Source organism: Dermacentor albipictus, chromosome 5, assembly GCF_038994185.2.
Source record: "Dermacentor albipictus isolate Rhodes 1998 colony chromosome 5, USDA_Dalb.pri_finalv2, whole genome shotgun sequence".
Taxonomy (NCBI): Eukaryota; Metazoa; Arthropoda; class Arachnida; order Ixodida; family Ixodidae; genus Dermacentor; species Dermacentor albipictus.
In genome coordinates, this window is record NC_091825.1 from 67599477 (window position 1) to 67620265 (window position 20789).

The 20789-nt window shown below is 46.3% G+C and overlaps 1 protein-coding gene across 1 annotated transcript in view; it reads left to right on the top strand.

Annotated features, from left to right (window-relative positions):
- Positions 1-20789, top strand: part of LOC135896403 (glutamate receptor ionotropic, kainate 2-like) — a 157737-nt gene that overhangs the window by 66445 nt on the left and 70503 nt on the right. The window contains exon 2 of the mRNA XM_070539612.1: positions 10326-10541. Within this exon, the coding sequence (XP_070395713.1) occupies positions 10326-10541 (216 nt within the window). The remainder of the gene's footprint in view (positions 1-10325; positions 10542-20789) is intronic.

Genomic DNA, 20789 nt, shown 5'->3' on the forward strand with positions numbered 1-20789 from the left:
TATCCCTCAAGTATCACAATACCCGAGACAGATAAAAATTTGGAGGGCGCTTGAGCTTCGCCTTTAAAAGTGGAACGCGATAGGGGTTTAAAGATTTCTGAGTGCTCCTGACGCTTCCCTTCAACTGCAGCATATGTAGCCGTAATGTCTATAGAGAAACGCTGGCGGTGAACGCTATGGATGAACGCGAGCTGTGCATTTTTTTTTTTGATGGTGCGCAAGGAATTGAGGACGCCTATTTTTTCCTACTAAGACAGACTTCAAATAGCAGCTGAAAATGCTATCGCGTTAGAAGGGTTTTGCGTTAGAAGTTTCTGCGCAACCGTACTACGCTTTCTGGTATATTCAAATTACAATCCGACGGTATCATGTCTGTAGGCGGCCTGTTAGCCGTACTATACAATTTTTCTGATGCGTTTTACTTTGAGAAAGTCAGTTCAGTTACTTCTTTACGCTACACGGAGGGCTTGCGTGGTTCGGTATGCGTGGTTCTGAGTGATGTTTCCTGAAACGACAGTTGACGCCGGACGCCGACGCCGGATTTTCTGCCACAAGGGGCCCTTCACGCTATCACGCTATTATATACGTGATAGCTGTCAAGGATGCTGTTTTGCGAAAAAGAAATCCAAGGACACCTAACCATTTGTTGCGTTATGAATGCGAGAGCAGTGATGTTGAATTATCCCCTCACGCGACACCTGGCACGCTAATGCGACACCTGGTGTAGCAATTCTGCGGCTCTGCTTCGTCGATAAACGCTTGTGACGTGTGTTCGCAGCCAATGCCAATTTAGGTGCCGTTTCGCTGCTAGAGACGGCGGCTATTTAGCGCTGTGGGCCATCCAATCGTTTCGCATCAAAAACTTTTTCTTCTCTGGGACATGCTACATAGGCATAATCAGCCACAAATGTGTTCAAATTTGAAGCTTTCAGCACGTGACCGTGCTTTAGCAAAAGCAGAAACATAGGGCATCGTTTATTCGTTATTCTTTACAATCATTATGCTCGCCAAAATGACACACCACCTCTTGGCACTGAAATTTCAGGGCTCCGAAGAAAAAGTTAATTGAAAAGTTTTATCAGGCCGTATACCTATTCTCTTCTTCACCAAGAAATTTTTACATTCAATTACTCAACTCAGATGGACCCAGTTACAAAAATTATTTTTCGTACGTTGGCGCTTACCGTATAGCCTCGTTATTTTGTTTTGTAAGCACGCATTTCAACACTACCAAAATATGCACTGGTCACAAAGCCGATGAAGCGGCAAAATCTATAAACAAAACTAAAGCGGCATCAGTCCTCGTCAACATCACAGGTGGGACACAGGGGCAAGCTGGCATGTGAATTTTCAATCACTAGTGCCTGATGTGCGGCTTTGAAGAAAAATTGGAGGACGCTTAAGCTTCGCCTTCAAGAGTGGAACGCGATAGCGTTCCCGTCGACCCGCCAATGGGTGTAAGACAATGGGCTACAGGGCAGCCATCACTTACGAGGCGCCCCGCATCAGACGCGGTGAGCGTCGAGCCATATGGTCGAGCAACGCGGCGTTCGGCGCAGCAATGAAACGTGCGCCTGAGCAAGCGGAGCGAACCAAAGAACTCGGTATCCCGGAGGGGGAAATGATGCACGCCAGCCAAACGCCGTGATCGGCACGGGCAGAGAGATAGAGAGATAGTGATCTAAAGAAAGGAAGGACGCTTGATTCTGCGGAGGGAGCGAGGCGAAGCGTTGTCAGGGGAGAGAGTCCGAACCGCGACAGCTCCAATGCGCGCGTGGCGCGCCATCTGTCGGGGCAGCGCCGTACATGGAGAGGAGGGGCTCTTCTGTGTTTGCCGCAAGATGGCTCTCCGTGTGCGGAAAGCGCAGAAGAAATGCAGCGAAACGCACTTCGCTACTCGTGTAATTGCGACTTCTGTAAGTTACATGTTCATAATTACCTATATACACCACAGTATAACTTTCCACGGCTCGTTTCGAAGGCAACACCGCATTCACTAGAGGCGCGTTTGTACCTTTTGGAAGCATCGAAATCGTGGCTGAGTGGTAGCGTCTCCGTCTCACACTCCGGAGACCCTGGTTCGATTCCCACCCAGACCATCTTGGAAGTTGCTTTTTATTTATGGAGTGCCTGCGTTGATTTATCGCTCACGGTCAACGCCGCGAAACGCTGACGCCGACGCCGACACCGACGACACCGGCTTTTCTGCGACACGAGCTCCTTAACGCTATCGCGTGAAAATGCGACGAATGCATGTCAGGTAATGGTATTCAGACAACGTAGCACATGAGAGTTGCAGTTGTGGCTGAAAAAGATATGTTCTTCGCATTGGCGCTCTCTGTTACATAATAGACTGCTTCATGAAGACTAGCAAAAACAATGAAATTATGGGGTTTTACGTGCCAAAACCACTTTCTGATTATGAGGCACGCCGTAGTGGAGGACTCCGGAAATTTTGACCACCTGGAGTTCTTTAACGTCTACCTAAATCTAAGTACTCGGGTGTTTTCGCATTTCGCCCCCATCGAAATGCCGCCGCCATGGCCGCGATTCAATCCCGTGACCTCGTGCTTAGCATCCTAACACCATAGCCACTGAGCAACCACGTCGGGTGAAGATTAGCAATGGCTCACACAAGCGCCACTGCGTCAATTCTGGAAAATGGTATCAGGTTAAGTTTGGAGGAGTCACTGTGTGCGCCAGGTGATCAGGTGACAAAGTGACCAAAACTGGACACCTGGTCACCTGTACTGGTAAGATCTGGCCTTGCTGACTATACTGCACTGGTAGGGTACCACTGTAGCCAAACACTGTGACTTGACTCGCAGGCCATTGTACGTAAGCAGTTATGTCAAGAGTTAAGTAGTGTTGCAAACATGGTTATCTCAAACATTGAAAGGCCGCGTGTGAAACACTTAATTTCACCCACTCACGAGCTGACTGTTGCAAAATATATGTCAAGGCTGCCCGCAGTGCAGCCAGCCCAGTAGTTGTCGTAGCTGTTTTATGGCTGAGTTGCTTTGACACCGCGGTCATCGTTAACGGGATCCAGACGCTCATGGCGGATGGTGGGGGCTTGATCATTCTGTCAGTATGGACATGACATCGAGGAGTGTACACATACTTTAGTACAAAATATGCTAGAGCTGATCCAGGTACGGGATCTTTATGGCTCATTCTAGCTATTGTGCTAAAAGTATGCCAAGGAAAGAACTACAAGTGCAGAACATGACAAAATGAACTTCGCTGATAGTGTACAGCAAAAAAGCGTCACATCTCTGAAGCACAAACTGCAGGAAATGTACAGTCATGTTGCGTAACAAAGTACCGTACTTGGGTGTGAAGGAGTTCGCGTGAAAACCTGGCAGTGACAGACAGCAGCTTTCCATCGGGGCGGCCACGGTCGATTAATTCCTTGGTAATCTAAGGCATTTTCTACGCGCATTAGTTTGCAGTAGCTGTCGAACAGTAGCTGTCGAAAACATAACGCCCGCTGGGTCATTGCTTTCTCTCCGTCGTGTGATAACGACGAGTAGCTCCTACCATTAGACTCGGAACTGAAGCGTCACTGAACTACATTAGCGCCGCTCGCTGTGTGAATAGGTTATCTATGGAGGACTTGCTCAGTGCCGCAATAACGCTTCCGACAATCGTGGGTAGTACCACTAGAACCGCCGAGGAAGTTACTCAATAGCGGATCGTCTCCACAGCTAGTACGCTGCTGATTCCGTATGGAGAGCGGCACTGTTGTAAGGGTGAACGCTATTACTCATGACAATTATGTATATAGGTGAAAAAAAATACGTTATGGGGCACATGGACACGCTGGCTACAAGAGAATAGAGGTCATTAGAAACCCAACTTCATTTAAACATCCATTAACAAGGATAGGAAATAATATGCGAAGCCCATTGAATGAAAGCTTCTAAATTAAACATAAGAGCGCTCACATTTCTACTCGCGTCATTTACTACCGCCGTTTCTCGCTTTCATGCTCACGTCCGCAGAGGCTCATCGTCATTTTCACTGCTGCATAACAAATTAGAGTGAGTGAAAACCAGCGCGCATTTTCATGGAAAAATGTGCCAATTTAAGAAGAGTAAAACAGCGCTTTTCAACATACTATCGAGGCATCGTCTGCAAGAAAACTCAATGACAAAATTTTCGGCCGGCGAAAATAATCAAATCAAGAAACGGAAGTTTCAATGTTCCCAAATACGAATTACACCTTTTTGTGTATATGCGACTATTCACAAACAAGAATATTACATACTAATACGAAGCACGCTTAAGGTATTACATATTTAGGCACCGATGATGAGGGAAAACTTTGAAATTACAATGTCACGTCAGGAGGCACTACCTTTGGCGCAATGCCAGATTAGAAATATGTTGAAGAAACTTTGACTCCAAGGTGTCAGGAGGTTCAATGCAAAAAGTCTCGACTGTAAAAGAGCAAAAAAATGGGGGTGGAGTGGAGGGCAATATTGTCAACTAATCAAATCGTAATGCCAATACTGTGAACTCGTGCGGGAAAGCATTAAGCCCTAGGCAGCTGACTGTGTCGACATTGCTGTTACCCCTATCTGATTACACCTAGAAGACCGATAAGCTATGCAAATTTCAGTAAATCGTTATATTCGTTATTACCCTCATACACCAGCGCTACTATGCTAAGTAATCTGTTATAAAGCATGTCAGTAGATTCCCGCACAAGCGAGTTCCTGTTCACATCAGACTACAGTATACACTGACAATTATTCTGACGTTTCACGGCGAACGCACACCAGGATAACGGAATTCGTTTAAAACTTGGTTCCGAGAGCAAGAAAACAGACTCACCTACACGTACACGCACGTAAACTCAAAAGTGCCCCCAAAACGGATGATCCCCACTTTTTTTCAATCGAGCGCTCTAAAAAGTGCGTCTGTGAAAAACGTCATGCGGGCGACATTTCCTGCGGCGTTTGCTTTGCGGGTGCGTGCGCGTGTGTATGAGGGTCTTGCTCTTGCTTTTGCTCCCTGAAGCAAATTACCAAGTTGGATCAGCAAACACCTCACCTACAAGTTCGTATAAGATAGTAAAATACGCTGTGATGTAGGGCACTATAATGAAACATTTTACAGTTAAAAGGGCGACCACCCTAGAAAACAGCTTTCTGACAGACCAGTTGAGGAACCCGCTGTCTTTTCTCGTGCTTTTATTAGTATAGAGTCGGGATATGTGAATAAAAAGTAAGAATTGAATAAAGCAGAATCATTTCCGAACAAAAACATCATTAGAAATAAAGTTGGAACATGAATATGCTTCATTGTTCAAAAAAGTAATTTAGAAAACTGGCGTAGACTCAATTAGCTATACAGAAAGCCTATGAGCACTATTTCATACATCAATGCCGCTCGCAACACGATGCCCTGTTTGCTACTGACCAGCTTGTAATTGATCAAGAAATTAACAATAAAATAGGAAATACGATGCACCATAATCATGGCATTAACGAAACAGACCTACAGCATGGTAGCGCCTGCACATGGTGTTCTGTTTCAACGTTGAACGAGCTAACTGTGATTCTGCAGAGATGAATATCAATGTCAGGAGATGTCAAATGTGGTGACATTGGTCAAATAAACTAATTGTTGAAGCTAAATTTATATAATTAAATGGCAATGCCTAAAGGAGAGAGGAATGCTTATTGAGTTATGAAAAATAAACCTAACCGGTATATGAGCTCATGAACTGGGGCCTTAAGCAGCCAACCCATGTTCTCTCGAACAAGAGTCATTCGGATGTGTCACTGCTTAATTTGAGATATCGACCTATAATCTCTAATTGATATTCGGGTTCCTTGTATTCAGACAGAAACTAATGTTCGGGGATTTCACATTGCATATTCTTGAACAGAATACGAATTGAACATCAAATGCCATTCACTTTGTGTTCCGAATCCCAAGCACGTAAAAAAAAATAGGAAAGGTGCAGGCGATATTGCTTAGACATGAAGATAATAAAATCGTATTATGAACGCGCGCATACGTGTACAGAACAAGTAAAGCGAAATATCAATTTAATCTCGTAAGCACGTGAGCCCGCAATCGTAGCGAAGCATAAGCAGACAAGGGCAACTGTCTCGACTACTAAAGATATACAAACGCATCCCATAAATCGGTTCTCGAAACTCGGACGCACTAATGGCCTGGCGCCGTTCGGTTTGCCGTTGCCTGCGCTGTTTCGGGCAGAACACTCGTTACGCCGAGGATGCGAGAAAATGCCGCGTGTTTTTGCTCGCACATTTCCAGCAGCGCTCGACTTCCACCACTGTGCGTCCGCAAATAAATAAATAAATAAATAAATAAATAAATAAATAAATAAATAAATAAATAAATAAATAAAAATGCGCGGACGAGTATGCTGGTGCAGTCCTTTTCTGGGAGTCCTTTCTGAGACTTTTTTTGCTGTAGTCAACGTAAGCAGTGATTTGTTGCTTCGCTTGGAAAATCTCCCTGCGAACATTATGAATAAAATGATACCTTCTAAACAATGCCGAGGCTCCGAACGAACCTTTCACGGAATGAAAATTGGATTGTCCTACATTAACAAAAGAAGCATATCCGTAGGCTCGTCACTGTGAGGAAGGGGTTGGAAATAACTGTTAATTGGAGTCGGTTTTCTGGAATTTCGCTAAAGAGATTCTCTGCAACCAAAGAACTTTTGGTATGGTTTTGCTCGTGACTAGCTGTATGGCCTTTCTTGTGTCTTCCAACGATATACAGGCTAACATCTGCGGGTGCATACGCCCCAATCTCCAGTGGAGGTTACATATGACACTCATCTAGACGTCCTTTGGATATTCTGTATAGATAATAGAGAATTGATGATTTAGTATTTCTGACTATTACAATTAGGTTCGGGAAATTTGAAAAAAAAAGACATATTGCAAGAGCCCTTCGTCTTTGGGATACGTACCGTTACATAACAAAACATGAAGTTCTTCCTCCCGCGAAGAAGTTGCGCCTCAGATGGCGCAATAAGTTCTATACGTTTTCGTGGGGACTCAGTTCGATTGAACATTCGTAGATGCGCACGAGCTACCTGTTTCACGTAGAATAAATTTTATTGATTAATGTTGTTGATTGTTTTATTGACTGAGACGCATACTTCTGTGCGAGTTTCTCTCCTTGGTGAATGCAACTTTTTCTCACTTTTTTTTTTTACTTATACTGCCTTTGCATTTTTGCCATTTGAATATTGTTTATAGCTTTTCACCTCGACGCTGGTTCATTGATAAGCCGCAGAGCATCGCATCCTGCAGTTGTTTTAACAAGCGCTCAATATATCTGGACTAATACTCCGCTGAAGCAGTATTTGTTTACACTTTGCTGTAGAGTCGGTGGAGTGGCTCAAATGCACAGGACAACAGCTCATGAACAAAAGCGGTGGGGCTAAGAGGTAGAATTTTTTACTCGAAATCGGCCTCTTCCAAGTTTCAATCGCTACTAGGCACTTGATATATTTTTTTTCATTTTCTCGTTGCTAGAATACTGCCAATATATCCTGGGAGTCAAGTGATGGAGACACGTGGACAACGAAACGCATAGTTAAATGTGCCCATTACAGCTAAGACAGCTTTGTTGTGTCAATTCTGTTGACTTATTGTTGTAAAACTCTTAAACATGCCATATCCTACGTGGATGGAATAGACTTCGTTTCTGTAAATTTATTTTTCCCAAGCTAGAAAGTTTGTCAAAATTATAAATGAACCGGGAAATGACGCTTTCTCGCGCTTTCATTTTCAACAGGGCCTTCTCCCCCTCTCCACTTAGCTTGTTACCCTTGCAGACTGCGTTAGAAAACAGCGGCTACCATATCTCCTTGTGAGACATGCTTTAAGGTTTCTGGCATTCGCAAAGCGTACATCACTCAGAATGACGCACACGCCTACGAGACAGAAAATCAATGGCCGTAATACAACTCAATTTTTTAGTCTTGCTGAAGATCCCGTCACCCTTTTCAGAGTGATCAAGCTAACTATCAAAGTGATCAAGCTAAGTGATCAAGCTCAGCTTTGGTTTAACAATCAGAAATCCTGGAACAATTTCTGCGCCGACATTCATTACTTAGGATCACATGCTGAATGAACCATCTCAACTCCAAACTGTTTCTCCTCAAACAAATAATCCATCAAGGACGCAAAAATTACTTCCTGTGAATGATCGTCCACTGTATCAGTTTCGATTTCGCGGAGTGCATGCGAGAGTTCTTTCGGCAAGAGTAAACAAGGAATATTTATCGAGAATGGAGAAACATAAACCTAGTTGGTAGCAGGCGTGTAAACTGGCGACTCGTGACATTGGAGCCAAACATGTTAATCGCCCAAGAATGGTAGGATCACAATGGAAGAAAAATTATGACCAATTATCTCTTTGAAAATTTCACTTTTATTTGTTCTAAATAGAAACCCTCAGCGTTTCCTGAAAACAGGCACGCCTGTTTTCCTGTGATTGAGGCACGTCTCAATTTATGTTCGTCCGTGTGTTCCTGTGCTGCCTTTTTTCATGACAGTGACAGCAGATGTGATTGAAAGAGACCCTGGTGCACTTTTTGACTTCGGCAAGAAGTGGGTCAGGGTCACTTTCAATCACAACAACTGTCGCTGTCGAAAAGTGCCCCTAAAATAAAAAGAAATGTAGACTATTTCAGAAATTTTTTCCACATAAAGTACTTCAGTGCGCTCAGCAAAGGCGGACTTACTGGCAATCAAACACCCCGTTTGCGGTGCTTTCTCTCCTTCAATGAATGGCATTGCCAAGGCTACGTCGGAGCGAGGTATCCCCACAACGCTCCACCTTCTGAACGTCACCACGTCGCCTAGTTGAAAGTTGATTTTGGATGTTCACGTAGACGGCACTGTTTCTGGTTTCTACGCCTATGACGCGCCAAACGTGGTTCTTCTCGGTGAGCCGGAGTGCGCGTATCCAGCGGACTCGTCGCGGTACCCCACAGCGGCAGCGATATCTAGGCTACGAAGCAGACGGCAGCCACATGCAACTGTAGTGCGATTGCGCAGCTTTTGCGTTGCGCACGACAGGGCTTGAGCGAGCGCTCGCGTTCGTATGCTCCAGTCTGGCTGTGCTACGGGGCCTGTACCGGCTTTGTACTGCACCAGCGTGACCGACGGATAGTAGCCGCATTCAACTGAAGAGCGGTCGATAACTCAATACAAAGGATAGTCTGCCAAGGCATGTAACCATGCGCGGCCAGGTTTGAGCGTGCGTTCGCAAGCTGCGTGTGGTCTGACCTTAAGTTTCGCGTGGTTCTGGGTCGGTTGAGTGTTCCAAACTAGTTGAAGTCAGTGAGATCCGACGGCTGCAAGACCTATATGAATGGCGGCTACAGTTTAATTTCTACGCGGGTGGTCGCGGCCGAAAGTGAACCGACTATAGTCGGTTTCTTCCCGAAGTACCTATTATTATCCGAATTCGGAAAGCAGCCTTTCACATACTTAAGTATTTTAAATAAACTGCGCCAATAAATATACAAGATATCAATAGGAACAAGCGCCGTGATCCAAACACCCTTCTTGATTGATGTCCGGTGTTTGCCAATAGCAGCTACATTTGGTAATATGCTATATTAGAAATAAAGCGTCCTGAAACAAGTTAGGAGACGGCTTCAGTTGAAATCAGACGGCTTGAGACAAAGGTGACTTAGAGCCCCGTTGGCAAGCTCCGCCGCGTACGATAGCAAAACTTGGCTGAGATGTGCACAGCAGCGTATGCCATCCGCCATCTTTGTTTCTTTTACCAAGCCCGAAAGTTGATTCAGAACCCCTTTTAGTCTTTTTCTGGAATAACCTGTTTATGATGTTTAATTTCTTCTTTAAGTCTCGCGAATTGAACAAGCCACAAACCTTTCGTTTTTACGCAGAGATTGTTGTTAAGAAAGATTTCTTTTTTTATGTTGCAGGGTGATAATTTTTAGGTTTTACGTAAATTCGCTCGTGGATGCCCCGTGGTCTAACGTTCACATTTGGTTTTCTGTTCTTTTTGTTCTTCTATCTTCCCGCTCCTAGTCAAAACATAGAAAAGTATGGTATGTCTTCTTCTATAGACACCTCGAATAAGAGGCTTAGGTGTTGGCTGCCTGACCGGCCTCCATAAGGAAAACTGAAGTAACTCTTCACTCTGTGTTTAATACCGTTCTAATATTTTGATCAAGCTCATCGGCATGAAAACCTGTTTTGGCAATTTGTGTGACTCGGCTGAAATAAATGAGTATAGGCACACGACCTTTTTAATACGTTATCCTTTGGTCTTATCACTTACAGGTGTCGTGTACGACCATGCCTGGTCGTCTGAGGAGGCTAAGCTACTTTCGCAGGCACTGGATAGGGCGAATATAAATGCAAGCGACGCCGGAGAAGACCTGCCCGAACATGGAGAAAGTGGCACTCAGGCAGTGAACGCGAGGCCAAGGACCCCGCATCTGAGCCTGGCAGCCGTGAGACTAGAGCCGGAGGATCTCTTCCGATCTTCAAAGAAAGGTACGGGGAATTTCGAGATTCTTAGGCTCCGAATCGGCAGTGGCTCATTGAACACCCGAAGCGTGAAGAAAAAGACGTGGTGGCTCGTATGGGCTGATGTTTTCCAGTGTCACAATATGCGGCTCAGCAGAGAAAGCCGAACGCTCGATATGTCTCGAGTAGTGCTCCATCAACGTCGGAATAACTAAGCGCTGATGACGGTTTGAATGATTCGGTAAGGGATGCATGGTTGAGTTACTTTATCAATTGCGTGGAACATCTTAAGCCAGTCATAATTCCATGAACCGAACCAAGGTTAGCGGCTGCAAGCACTACTGCACAGTTTTAGACGTAGTGTTTTTTTTTTGCCGTAACGAAATGCCTCATTTCATTGCTGAAACAGCCACACTTCGCACGGACGCCGTAAAAATTATATAGACAGCGGCGATGGCGCGGATCTTTCCTGGATTTGTACATGCGAAGTCGTAGTTTCTCCGCAATGTATCTCTACCTACAAGCTAAATATCAGCTCTCGTAAAAGGACAACGTGGGCTTCTTGGTGCCAAATAGAGCGTAAAATTAACAAAAGCAGTGAAAAGTGCGCAATACACTTATTTTCACTTCTGCCAATCTCGGATGGCGGTTCCATCAAAAATGTGATATATATATATATATATATATATATATATATATATATATATATATATATATATATATATATATACGTTATATGTTTCACATGGTTATATAGTCGTTTTACATGCCAAATTCAGGTCCTGGTTATGGCTCAGGCCATGGGTCTCCCGTATAATTCTGACTACGTAGCGTCCTTTATTGTGTGCCTCATTTTGCACTTACAAACATACGAATGCTCGTGTGCGTTTGCGTGCGCACATGAGCGCGTCTCCGAATCACCTCTACAAAAACACGGCCGCTGCCGCAGACGGAATTAAGCCCGCGAGCTCGAGCTCAGCGGCGCTAGGCCTTAATAATTGGGTTACCATGAGAGGTCCTCGCGAAGTTATCCAGCATTTGTCGATGCAAGTGCACCACTCGAAAGCAGAGTTGTGAAAAGCCTTCTGCCATCTATGTAAGCCCACTCAGGGTTAGTGAAGACGGGGGAATCGCGAAAGCTGCCCTCGACAGTGAGCTTCAAAAGGTCTTGTTCAAACGAGACTGAAAACAGCTTCGTGGTCAAGCTACAACGCCTAGCTCGAGCTGGCTTCTCAGGGTGTCGGTTGGTTCATCTGGCAGAATGCCTATTTCACAGAACTGCACCACGGAAAAAAGAACCCACAAAAGCAAGATTGACGGATAGAAAACAGCCGTCATTTCGTGTGTGTGTGGGTTGTCTTATAGGCGGAAGAAAGCAACAGACATGGCTGAACTATCGGTTGTTTTATCGGTGCCAAGCAAGTTTAACGGATTATGTATGATGGTCGACCAAGATGTTCTTCTGTCGAACAAAGAATGCGAGAGAGAGCCCAAGCCACCCTTCTCTAGCTTCATCGCGAGTTTCGTCTATGACATATCTCTTGGCTGTGGTGTGGACCGGGTGGTGTTGTAATAATCGCCTCCGGGAGCACTGTAGCAACGTTCTCGTTAGCGCAGTAGAAAATTCAATTAAGTCGTAGTCGTTAACAGGTACGCAGGTCAGGGCACACGCGAGGTAATCGAAGAGTTCAGCACTCTAAATCGCAATCCTTGATGCGTAAACTCGGAGTTCATGCAGTTATTCGACATGAAAATCATGTGACCGCAAGATTACAGCCCCTCCCCTTTTGCGTACTTAATCCCACTTTCATTTGGCGAGATATATATTTCACTTTTTTTTTATTTTCAATGGTTATACATTTCAACACACTTGTAATAAACCTTGCTGGAGATCAGCGCCATTAACTCCTGGGGTGGCTTGCGCGAACTTTTAGTAACAAACGTAATACTGAATTTAAGAGCGCGTTCTGGTGTGTGCTAGGCATTGTGTATAGAACATTTTAGAACACACTCATAAATTTGTTATAATATTTGCTATTAAATGCTCGTGCAAGCCGCCCCTAGCCTCTTCCTGCACTGCTCGTTCCCGCACTGCTTGCAATAATATGCTATCGTACCAACACTCTAGCCTAACCGCCATTTTGTAACGCTAGCCGATCTTCGGGGCAGTGTAATCATGCCGTAACCGGACCGATCCTCCAAACGCAATCGGCTTACAGTCGCTTACGTGTAGCATGTGGACCTATATTCTTTGCACATATCGCCCTGCGCCCTCGGTACTTCCCCGAATAAAGATGCAGGGACGTCTCCCACACAAACGTTACGTCGGGACCTTCTCTGTACATAGATACCATAGCCCTGAACCAACAGTGCCCCAGTACAGAAAATGTGATGGAAAGTGCCAATAATCATCAGGTACAGGAATCCCTGCAGTCCTCGTGATTTGCACAGTTCGTATAGTGCACTGATCTATGCGCTCACTGTGCCATGGTTTTAGATGTACAGAAGAAGAGCGGTCAGGTGAAAACTGTCTTCTCGCAAGGTATAGCGAAAAGATTGAGAGATATTCGGTCTTGTAAATGTTCGACTGAGCACGAACATGTTATTAGCTAACTACAGGACAAGCTTGCATGCGTGTTTTCACTGCAGTCAGTTTATTTCGGCTTTTATTTGACACAGTGGCATGTGAAGCACTGGCAATAAATTATTTATCAGTCATTGGATGCTAAACTCCAAAAGCGAGTGCCTGCCGAGATGGTGGGCTCAATGCCGATTTGGAACATATCATGCAATTAAAGTGTTGATTATTCTGCGCATATGAGTACCTTTTTATCAAGCGTCCACTAAATCTCTACCCGCACTATACAGGGTGTTCCAACTATCATGCACCAAAATTTAAAAATATGCAAATGCCACGTAGCAGGACAGAACCGCGGCAACGTTGTTTGTCGTCGCTTCCAGGCACTCAGATTATTTTTCCAGCGAAGCTGCTTACCTCGAGCCCCCGTATACATCCCCCGCATGCGTCCCCAGGCTTATGTTCGCGTAGGGCTACAGGAATACGCGCGCGGTTCCCGGAGATACTGCAATACCGAGCCATCCCGTGGCAAAGGTGAATGAGTCTTCAAGCACGGCGCCGACTTCTAAATATCAATTTAAATGAGTTTAATATCGTTGGTACAAATATAACAACATAAATTCGACATTGCTAGAGAAACACTGCATATATATATATCAATATATTATTATATAATATTTAAAAAGTAAACTTAGTGAAGCAAGTTGGCCTTCATGCCCTTCATTTGTGTTAAATCCTGTTCAACGAGTAATATGAGGCGGAACGAGTGTGACAACGACTCCTGTGCATGTTGCCCCCGCTTTTGTGGTTATGACGTCGGGCGCGTCGGAGGTGCCGGCACGGCTGCAGCAGTGGTTGCCGCTTCCGCGTATGGATGTTGCTTTCGCACAAACAAATTTTACATTCTGCATAATTACATAATTAGACTTAATTACCTATTCAACTTCTCAAATAGTACAATTAAATGAAAAATGTCAATGAAAAAATTGCAAATCAACATGAAAAACTCCCAATACAGTTTTTTTATTGCTGTGCACCTGCTACATAAGTGTGTTTTCTCTTTTTCTTTCCGAGCATGAAATAAGCCCGCGAATACACGTAAAGTGTCTCGAGCGGCCAGTCGCGCGGCAGTTTTGCGTATATTCGCGCGCAGCTTTCACGCTCGAAAAAACACTTTGGTGTAGCACGTGTTGAGCAACAGAAATCTTTACCAGGAGCTTTAGGGGAATAGTAATAATATGGTTGTTTCAGGCGTATTTCTGCCGTCGGCTTCAGCGTCGCATTGAGGTTCCGATAAAGTTCACGGGCGATAAAATCGTCGTCGCGTGCCGTATACCGTATGTGTCAGTGAAAGCGTTCGAGGGTGAACCAGCGATGGTGGCTCAATCTCGCGCACGCAACGGCGAAAAACGGGGAGGAAGTCGCCGCCTTCCGTGGTGCGCAAGGATGTATCTTGAAAGCCATCTGGGACGGGTGCGGAGTTCGTGCTGCGTTGTATTTTCAAGGTGTATTTCGCGCTGACGCGAGCGGCTGCACGGAGGTCAATTCGCTCGCTGCCGCTGCCGTGTTTTCTCACCGCAGCATTTTGGCAGTGAGCCTCCGCAGTCATCGAGTGAGCTGTGTTCACGTTGGCTTGTGCGCGCGTGACAACATGCTTGTTAATTTAGTTATACCCAGGGCAACTCACTGTGGCTATGAGGGAAAACTACGGAGGCAAAGCGCGTACAAGTGAGAGCGCTGGTGAAAAGAGTCACTCGTTTCAATCCACGTTGGTGTAGGCCGCGGAAGACAAGACATAAACTTCTTATTAGCAACAGTCTATTAAGACAGAACACACCACTGAGTGTAAAGCTCGCTTATTTGGCGGCTTGTCCCTTCGGCGTCTGGGAAAGCGCAAAAGCGTCGCACGTGGAATCTGCGTCGATTTAGCGTCCCCTCCGAGCAGCTTAAAGCACTGTGAAATGCTGCCGGACTACTTAGCTTAGTAATACATGTGCAGCACCCAAGCGTCGATAGCTTTCCCTACACAGCCACCGAAAGTTGTCCGCGGGTATGGTATGCCTATGTTTACGAGTTTATGCGGCCGACAAAACTACTAAACTAACACCGTAAAGCTGTCCCCTAATTTTCTATGGCAATGTATGCTTCGCCTTTCGAGCGAAACTGCGACTTTTTACAGCGAAGCTGTATATGGCTAGCCGATTCGTCCGTTGTTAGGAATCGCCGTACGGGGTGGCAACGTGCCAGCTTTCATCCCGCTGCACGTGTTCCAAGCCCACCAGACGGGGCGCCCTTCAGAGAACTGCGGATTACCGGCAGCCACGTGGCGCGCGGTCAGCTCAGGAATGTGGTACTCGGAAGCGCCACCCGGGACGGAGCAGAGTTCCACGAAGCCCTCTGACGTCGACACCGAGAGCTGTGCGGCACTGAGAGCTGTGTGTGTCTGCAACACGAACATTTCCGTCCACGCCGTCCACTGCGTCCACGCCGTCCACTCCGTCCACGGGGCCCTCGAACGGTGACGTCGAACGATGACCTCGGACTATGACGTCAAGCGGAGAGGATATAAGCAGCGTTTGCCGGCCTCTAGAGTGTGCTCGTGTCGTGCTCGAAATGTAGTAGTGAGCTGTGTGCTCGTAAACTGTTTGCTGTATGTTAATCTTGCGGGCTCCATATGGGAGTCGCGCTAGACTGCCAATGTATCTTGCTTAAAATGTAAGATATGTAAATAAATCCTGTTCACCGAGTTCCTCTCTACGACCTTCAACTCCTTCAAATGGTGGCAGCGGCGAGATAGTTTGACGACTCCTACATCTGGTTGACAGCGGTGGGACCGTCCGACAACTATTACACCGTACGTCCGTCATTCGGTTACCTGAACGCCGAAAACTGCTCCAGCGCAACAGCATGCGCATGCGCGAATAAAGTAAGAGAAAGAGAGGCACGCCATTAACCAACACCGCCTAGATAGCACAAGGCTTGTTTACTCCAATCCTTGCCGTCCCACTGCCCGGTCCGGAATTTCCATTGACAAGGCTGGCGTGATAAAAGAGGTGACGTCAAAATCTCTGTTGATAACTGGGAGCAACTCCATGAGATTCTATGGCAGTCACGCTAAATAACATGACGTCATGGATCGGAGTGAAAACGCCTTGTGCTATCTAGGTGGTATGTTCTTGTTGCGGATTTGTTGCTATCTAGGTGGATATGTTGTGTTGTAGGATTTGTTGCGCCAGTAGTGACATCGTTGCGTTCCGTGGCAGCCGAGCGCGCGCGCAGCAGTTTCTCGCCGGCTCCGAAATGGGTAGGCCACGTGTCATACGTACTCCTTGGGAGCATGCGGCTTTCAATAAGCAACGCTGCGAGCAGAACCGGGAACGAGCTCATCTACTCTGTGCCAATGATGCAGCCCGGGCGCAAGAATAGGCTCATGCAGCCGAGTGCAAGCAGCAATGGCTTACCGAGGTTCCGGCAGCCTACTAAGCCATCGTGTATTGAACCGTCATGACTAACCCAATGGTAAAGACCGGGGCAGCACGTTTCAGCTTCGCTAGTTAACCATCTGTACAGAGTGCTTGGGCAGTGATGTTTTCATATTGCTGTATCATCTTCTCGTAGACAGATTTAATCTAATTATAATATTTGAGACGCTGATCAAATAGTTAAGACTATCTAATTAGGCAGAATTCTCAAAATAGTCTAATCTGAGTATCTCGAAGCGTCAGTAAACAAGATTACCTTGGTTCTGTCCAGCTACGTAGCATTTGCATATATTTGAATCTTTGTGCATGATGCTTGAGGCAACATGTATATTTGTTGCGTGTGGGTTCAGGAACCGCACCTGGCCCGCTTGCACATACGCCAGCCTTTAAATCTATACTTCAATTCGAATCTCGTCTCATCCTAACCTAAACTAAGACTGGGCTTCCCGGCTCCAGTAGCACGCCTGCACGAACCGACAAGAACTAATTACGGCGCAGACCTAATGAAGACAGTAGGTACTTTAGGTACCTTGGCGTTAAGTTTTGCCACCGACAGGGAATGAGATTGGGAACAGGCCGAACTCGGTCGCGAGGCCCATAGCGCTTGGTATAAGCGGTGAAATTTTATCGCGGTGTAAATCGCAAGTGAAGCGAGTCCCGTACGAAGTTGAATTTCAGGTAAGGTCTGCACGCTGCTAGATTTAGGCGTACAAACGAGAGGAAATGCTTGCTCTAAATGAATTCACAGCAGCGATAAGAAGACATTATGTGTACAAAACTGCTCTAGCGCATGACTGTAGGCACCGCCATGGCGGCGGCCTTCCGACATGCCGCGAGACGGCGGGCCTCCTGCTATCTTTGTTGACTGCATGCCGCTAGACAAGTAGTTATGCCTGCGCTGTAGTAGCGGCCATCTGTCCCTTTAGCAACTGATAAATAACCTATGCACTGCATATGAGCTCGCAGTAACGTACGTGCGAATCGCGCTGCAGCGCGAGCTCGTGCGCTGCTCGCTTGATGTACCTTTTAAGGACAGCGCTCGAACATCGATGTGCTGTAATCAATACTACCTTGCTGCGCTGCATCAACGTGCTGACGTGAGGCCAAGGATGAGCAAATTTAACTCTCTACCCTGTGCTGCTCGTAGTATGATAGTTGTCACCAAATAAGCCCGATCATTTGTGGTCATTTACACACACCTCGTCACTTCACCACTTCGCACGGGCCGAATTGTTGATTGTCGCTGTGGCCGGGTCTCGAATCGAGAATCGCCAGCCATGCCTGCTGCTTCTTCGGTCTGCCATTTATTGGGTTTATATGAAGTGAGATGTTGGATTTGACCTATAAATTATATACGGCATCTGTCATTATCGCTACTGGCTCTGTTGTGCATTCCCTAGACATGTAAGTAAATTATGCTATGCATCTCTCATTTCACTGCTTGCTGTGTTGCGCATTCCCTCGACATGATCTGTGAATTATGCTATGTACTGTAGGTGCGAAAACCCGAATTTTAGCAACGCACCAAGCAAGCTTCAAGACAGGCGAAGCAGTCAGTATGGCGTCAAGTTTATCGTACCCAGCGCGACGAATTGCAGTTATCCAGCGCTCCCGACGCTCCGCTTCGTGAAACCTTGAAGGAAAACGGTATAATGTGATGTTGGGATTCAGGTCTCCTTGTCAATGGCAGCCCACGACTCAGCAGTAATGACGGTGACGCTTTTTCGAGGCTGAGCTCTCCGGATCGGCGTCGCCTATTTCTTCTGCATCCAGCTTTACATCCCACGGCACACGGAGAGTCCGTTTTCGTTAAACTATATATGCTGCGGCCAGCTCGCAGCGTGGTCGGCGTGGTCTGTGAGAAGTGAGGAGTTTTCTCGCAATCGCAACAGGGCAGAAAAAAGTGCGAATCGATGCAAAACTCTGGCTATAAACGTACTTCCCTACAGCCAGGACTCAATACTAGCCAAGCTGGTACTACTATCCAGATAACGTTTCTCGCCGACACCAGGTACCACTACTGAGCCTCAAACTCCAGCGCAAGACGCCCCTAGGCGCGTTTATAGTCCGCCGTTAGACGCCGGACGTGTCGGAGAGCGTTGGCCGTGTCCGGTTACGTTGGCTGTGCCAGTGCGTCGAACCATCAGACGAACTGTAGACGCTGCTGTTCTCGCCAACGAGACGTAGCGTGTGCGCGCGTTCATGATACGTCGAACTGTATTCAGGTCTTGTCGGTCTTGTAAATACTGAACATCTCAGAATTTTTTGACGTTGATTGTGAACAGACAAAATATAATTTTGTTTTGTTCATCTGCAATAACAAATTGTTCTCACTAACTGCGTAGATCTAATGTCGATTGCATTTATCGCCAGATTTGTTGTAGCACGCTTCCTTCCCTGCGTTCATCGTTCACCCGCGTCACACGAGAACATTATCTGCTAACAGCGAAAAATGCGGCTTCAGCGCGTCAAATCGCGCACATTGATGGTATTGCCGGCCGTAATAAAAAACACCGGAGGCAAAGAATTTCAGTGTGAGCAGCAATTGTTTCTCAACACTGAAACCGTGGGGCGGGTCGGATGCTCACGATCGTGACGCAGGATGAGCTTGGTGAGGCACGTGATGCCAGCGCCACCATACCGGAATCGCCTCTGAAGCTCGTATTTGTCGAAAACTTCGAAGGCATTCGAGCAATCCCGGAACACACGTTGGCAGCGCATCAGGAGCTCGGCAATCAGTTCGGGTCGAGCCAGTCGCACGGCAGCCATGTCGACTCAGCGCGATAAAGATTGGAATCAGGGCCGGTATTTTGTAGCGATGCCTTTTTCGATTCTATGCTTTTTCAGGCTTTTCGCGCTCGGCCAGTGGTCAGAGCGACGGTCTGCACACATTATCAACGGGATCAGGCGGCCGTGTTTGGTGGATGATAAGAGTGGCATAGAATAAGGCATAAGGCATCGCTACAATATAGCGGCCCAGCATGCGTAATGGAAGACTATGTTCTAAGCTGACTTCCCAAGCTTGTCCTAATCTAGCAGGCTGGCTAACGGTTTCGTGCAAGCGGCTTATCGCCTAGGGAAGCTTAAAACTCCCTTAGCACTGAAACCCCTGTGAAGACGGGAATTGGACTCGTCTAAAGAGTTTTGTGCAAGCAGGCCCCTATTATTGCGTTATAAATTATATGGACAATACAGGCGAATTTCTGCTGTCCGCGTCTACGTCGCCATGAATGAGGTTCCGTATGACTGAACACGTGTGAGGGGGAGCCTGCGAACGCGGTTCAACCTCGTTTGCGCAACGAGGAACGCGAGAAGATGGACATGATGAAATGTCCGCGCGCGCACAATACAAGAGATGTGACGTGACGCTGAAGGATCATCGCTGCCATTACATCTGTGCTTCAAACAAGTGCATCCCAGTAGCATACATTCAGGTTTAGGTATCACTCACGCGCGTGGTACGTTTTCTTAATTTGATGCAGCTTGCCTCCAGGACATCACAAACAGTTTTATTACCGCTCTGATCTAGTGATGCAAAGCGCACGCAGTATGGCTCCCACGCGCAGACATTGCAATGCGCGCTAAAGTGTGCACGTTTTCCAAAATATGCGTCTTTCGTAAGTCGCACCAGCTTGCCAAAGAACAAGTTTTATTAAAGCACGAGCTAATTGCGGGCAGTACTGAAATCGCATTGGTCTGGCAAACCTAAACGCCGTGTCTAATCTTTTACTCAGGCGTGTTTTTGCGCTGCAGTACAAAAAAGATACACTCCTTATCGCGTACAGCATAAGAATACTAATGATTCCTTCTGTTGCACTGCCGTCGAACCTCGTTTTTCGGACAACTGTAGGCGTTGTGAAATATTTCCCTTTCTTGGTTTAGATTCTTCCTAAAAAAATGTTCCGTAAGCACAATGATTTCAGGGCGGAAATTGGCCATTAAATTTAACGCTTACTTTTAATGTACGAGATGCAATTTATCGGGGGAGAAAAGTTTCCACAGTTCAGCTTCGTTCTTGAAGATACAGTTGTCCAGCTTATAATCCTGGCTTAGCGGCACCAGTAAATGTACCACGTAAATGTACCAATAGCCCGAAAGGATGATTTACCCGAAATGACGATTTATATTACTTCGATACATCACATTATACAAGTGGGAAAGGAAGCAAGAAATAGCTCTGCGTTCATGCCAATTGTTCAGTCTGCGGTACGGCCA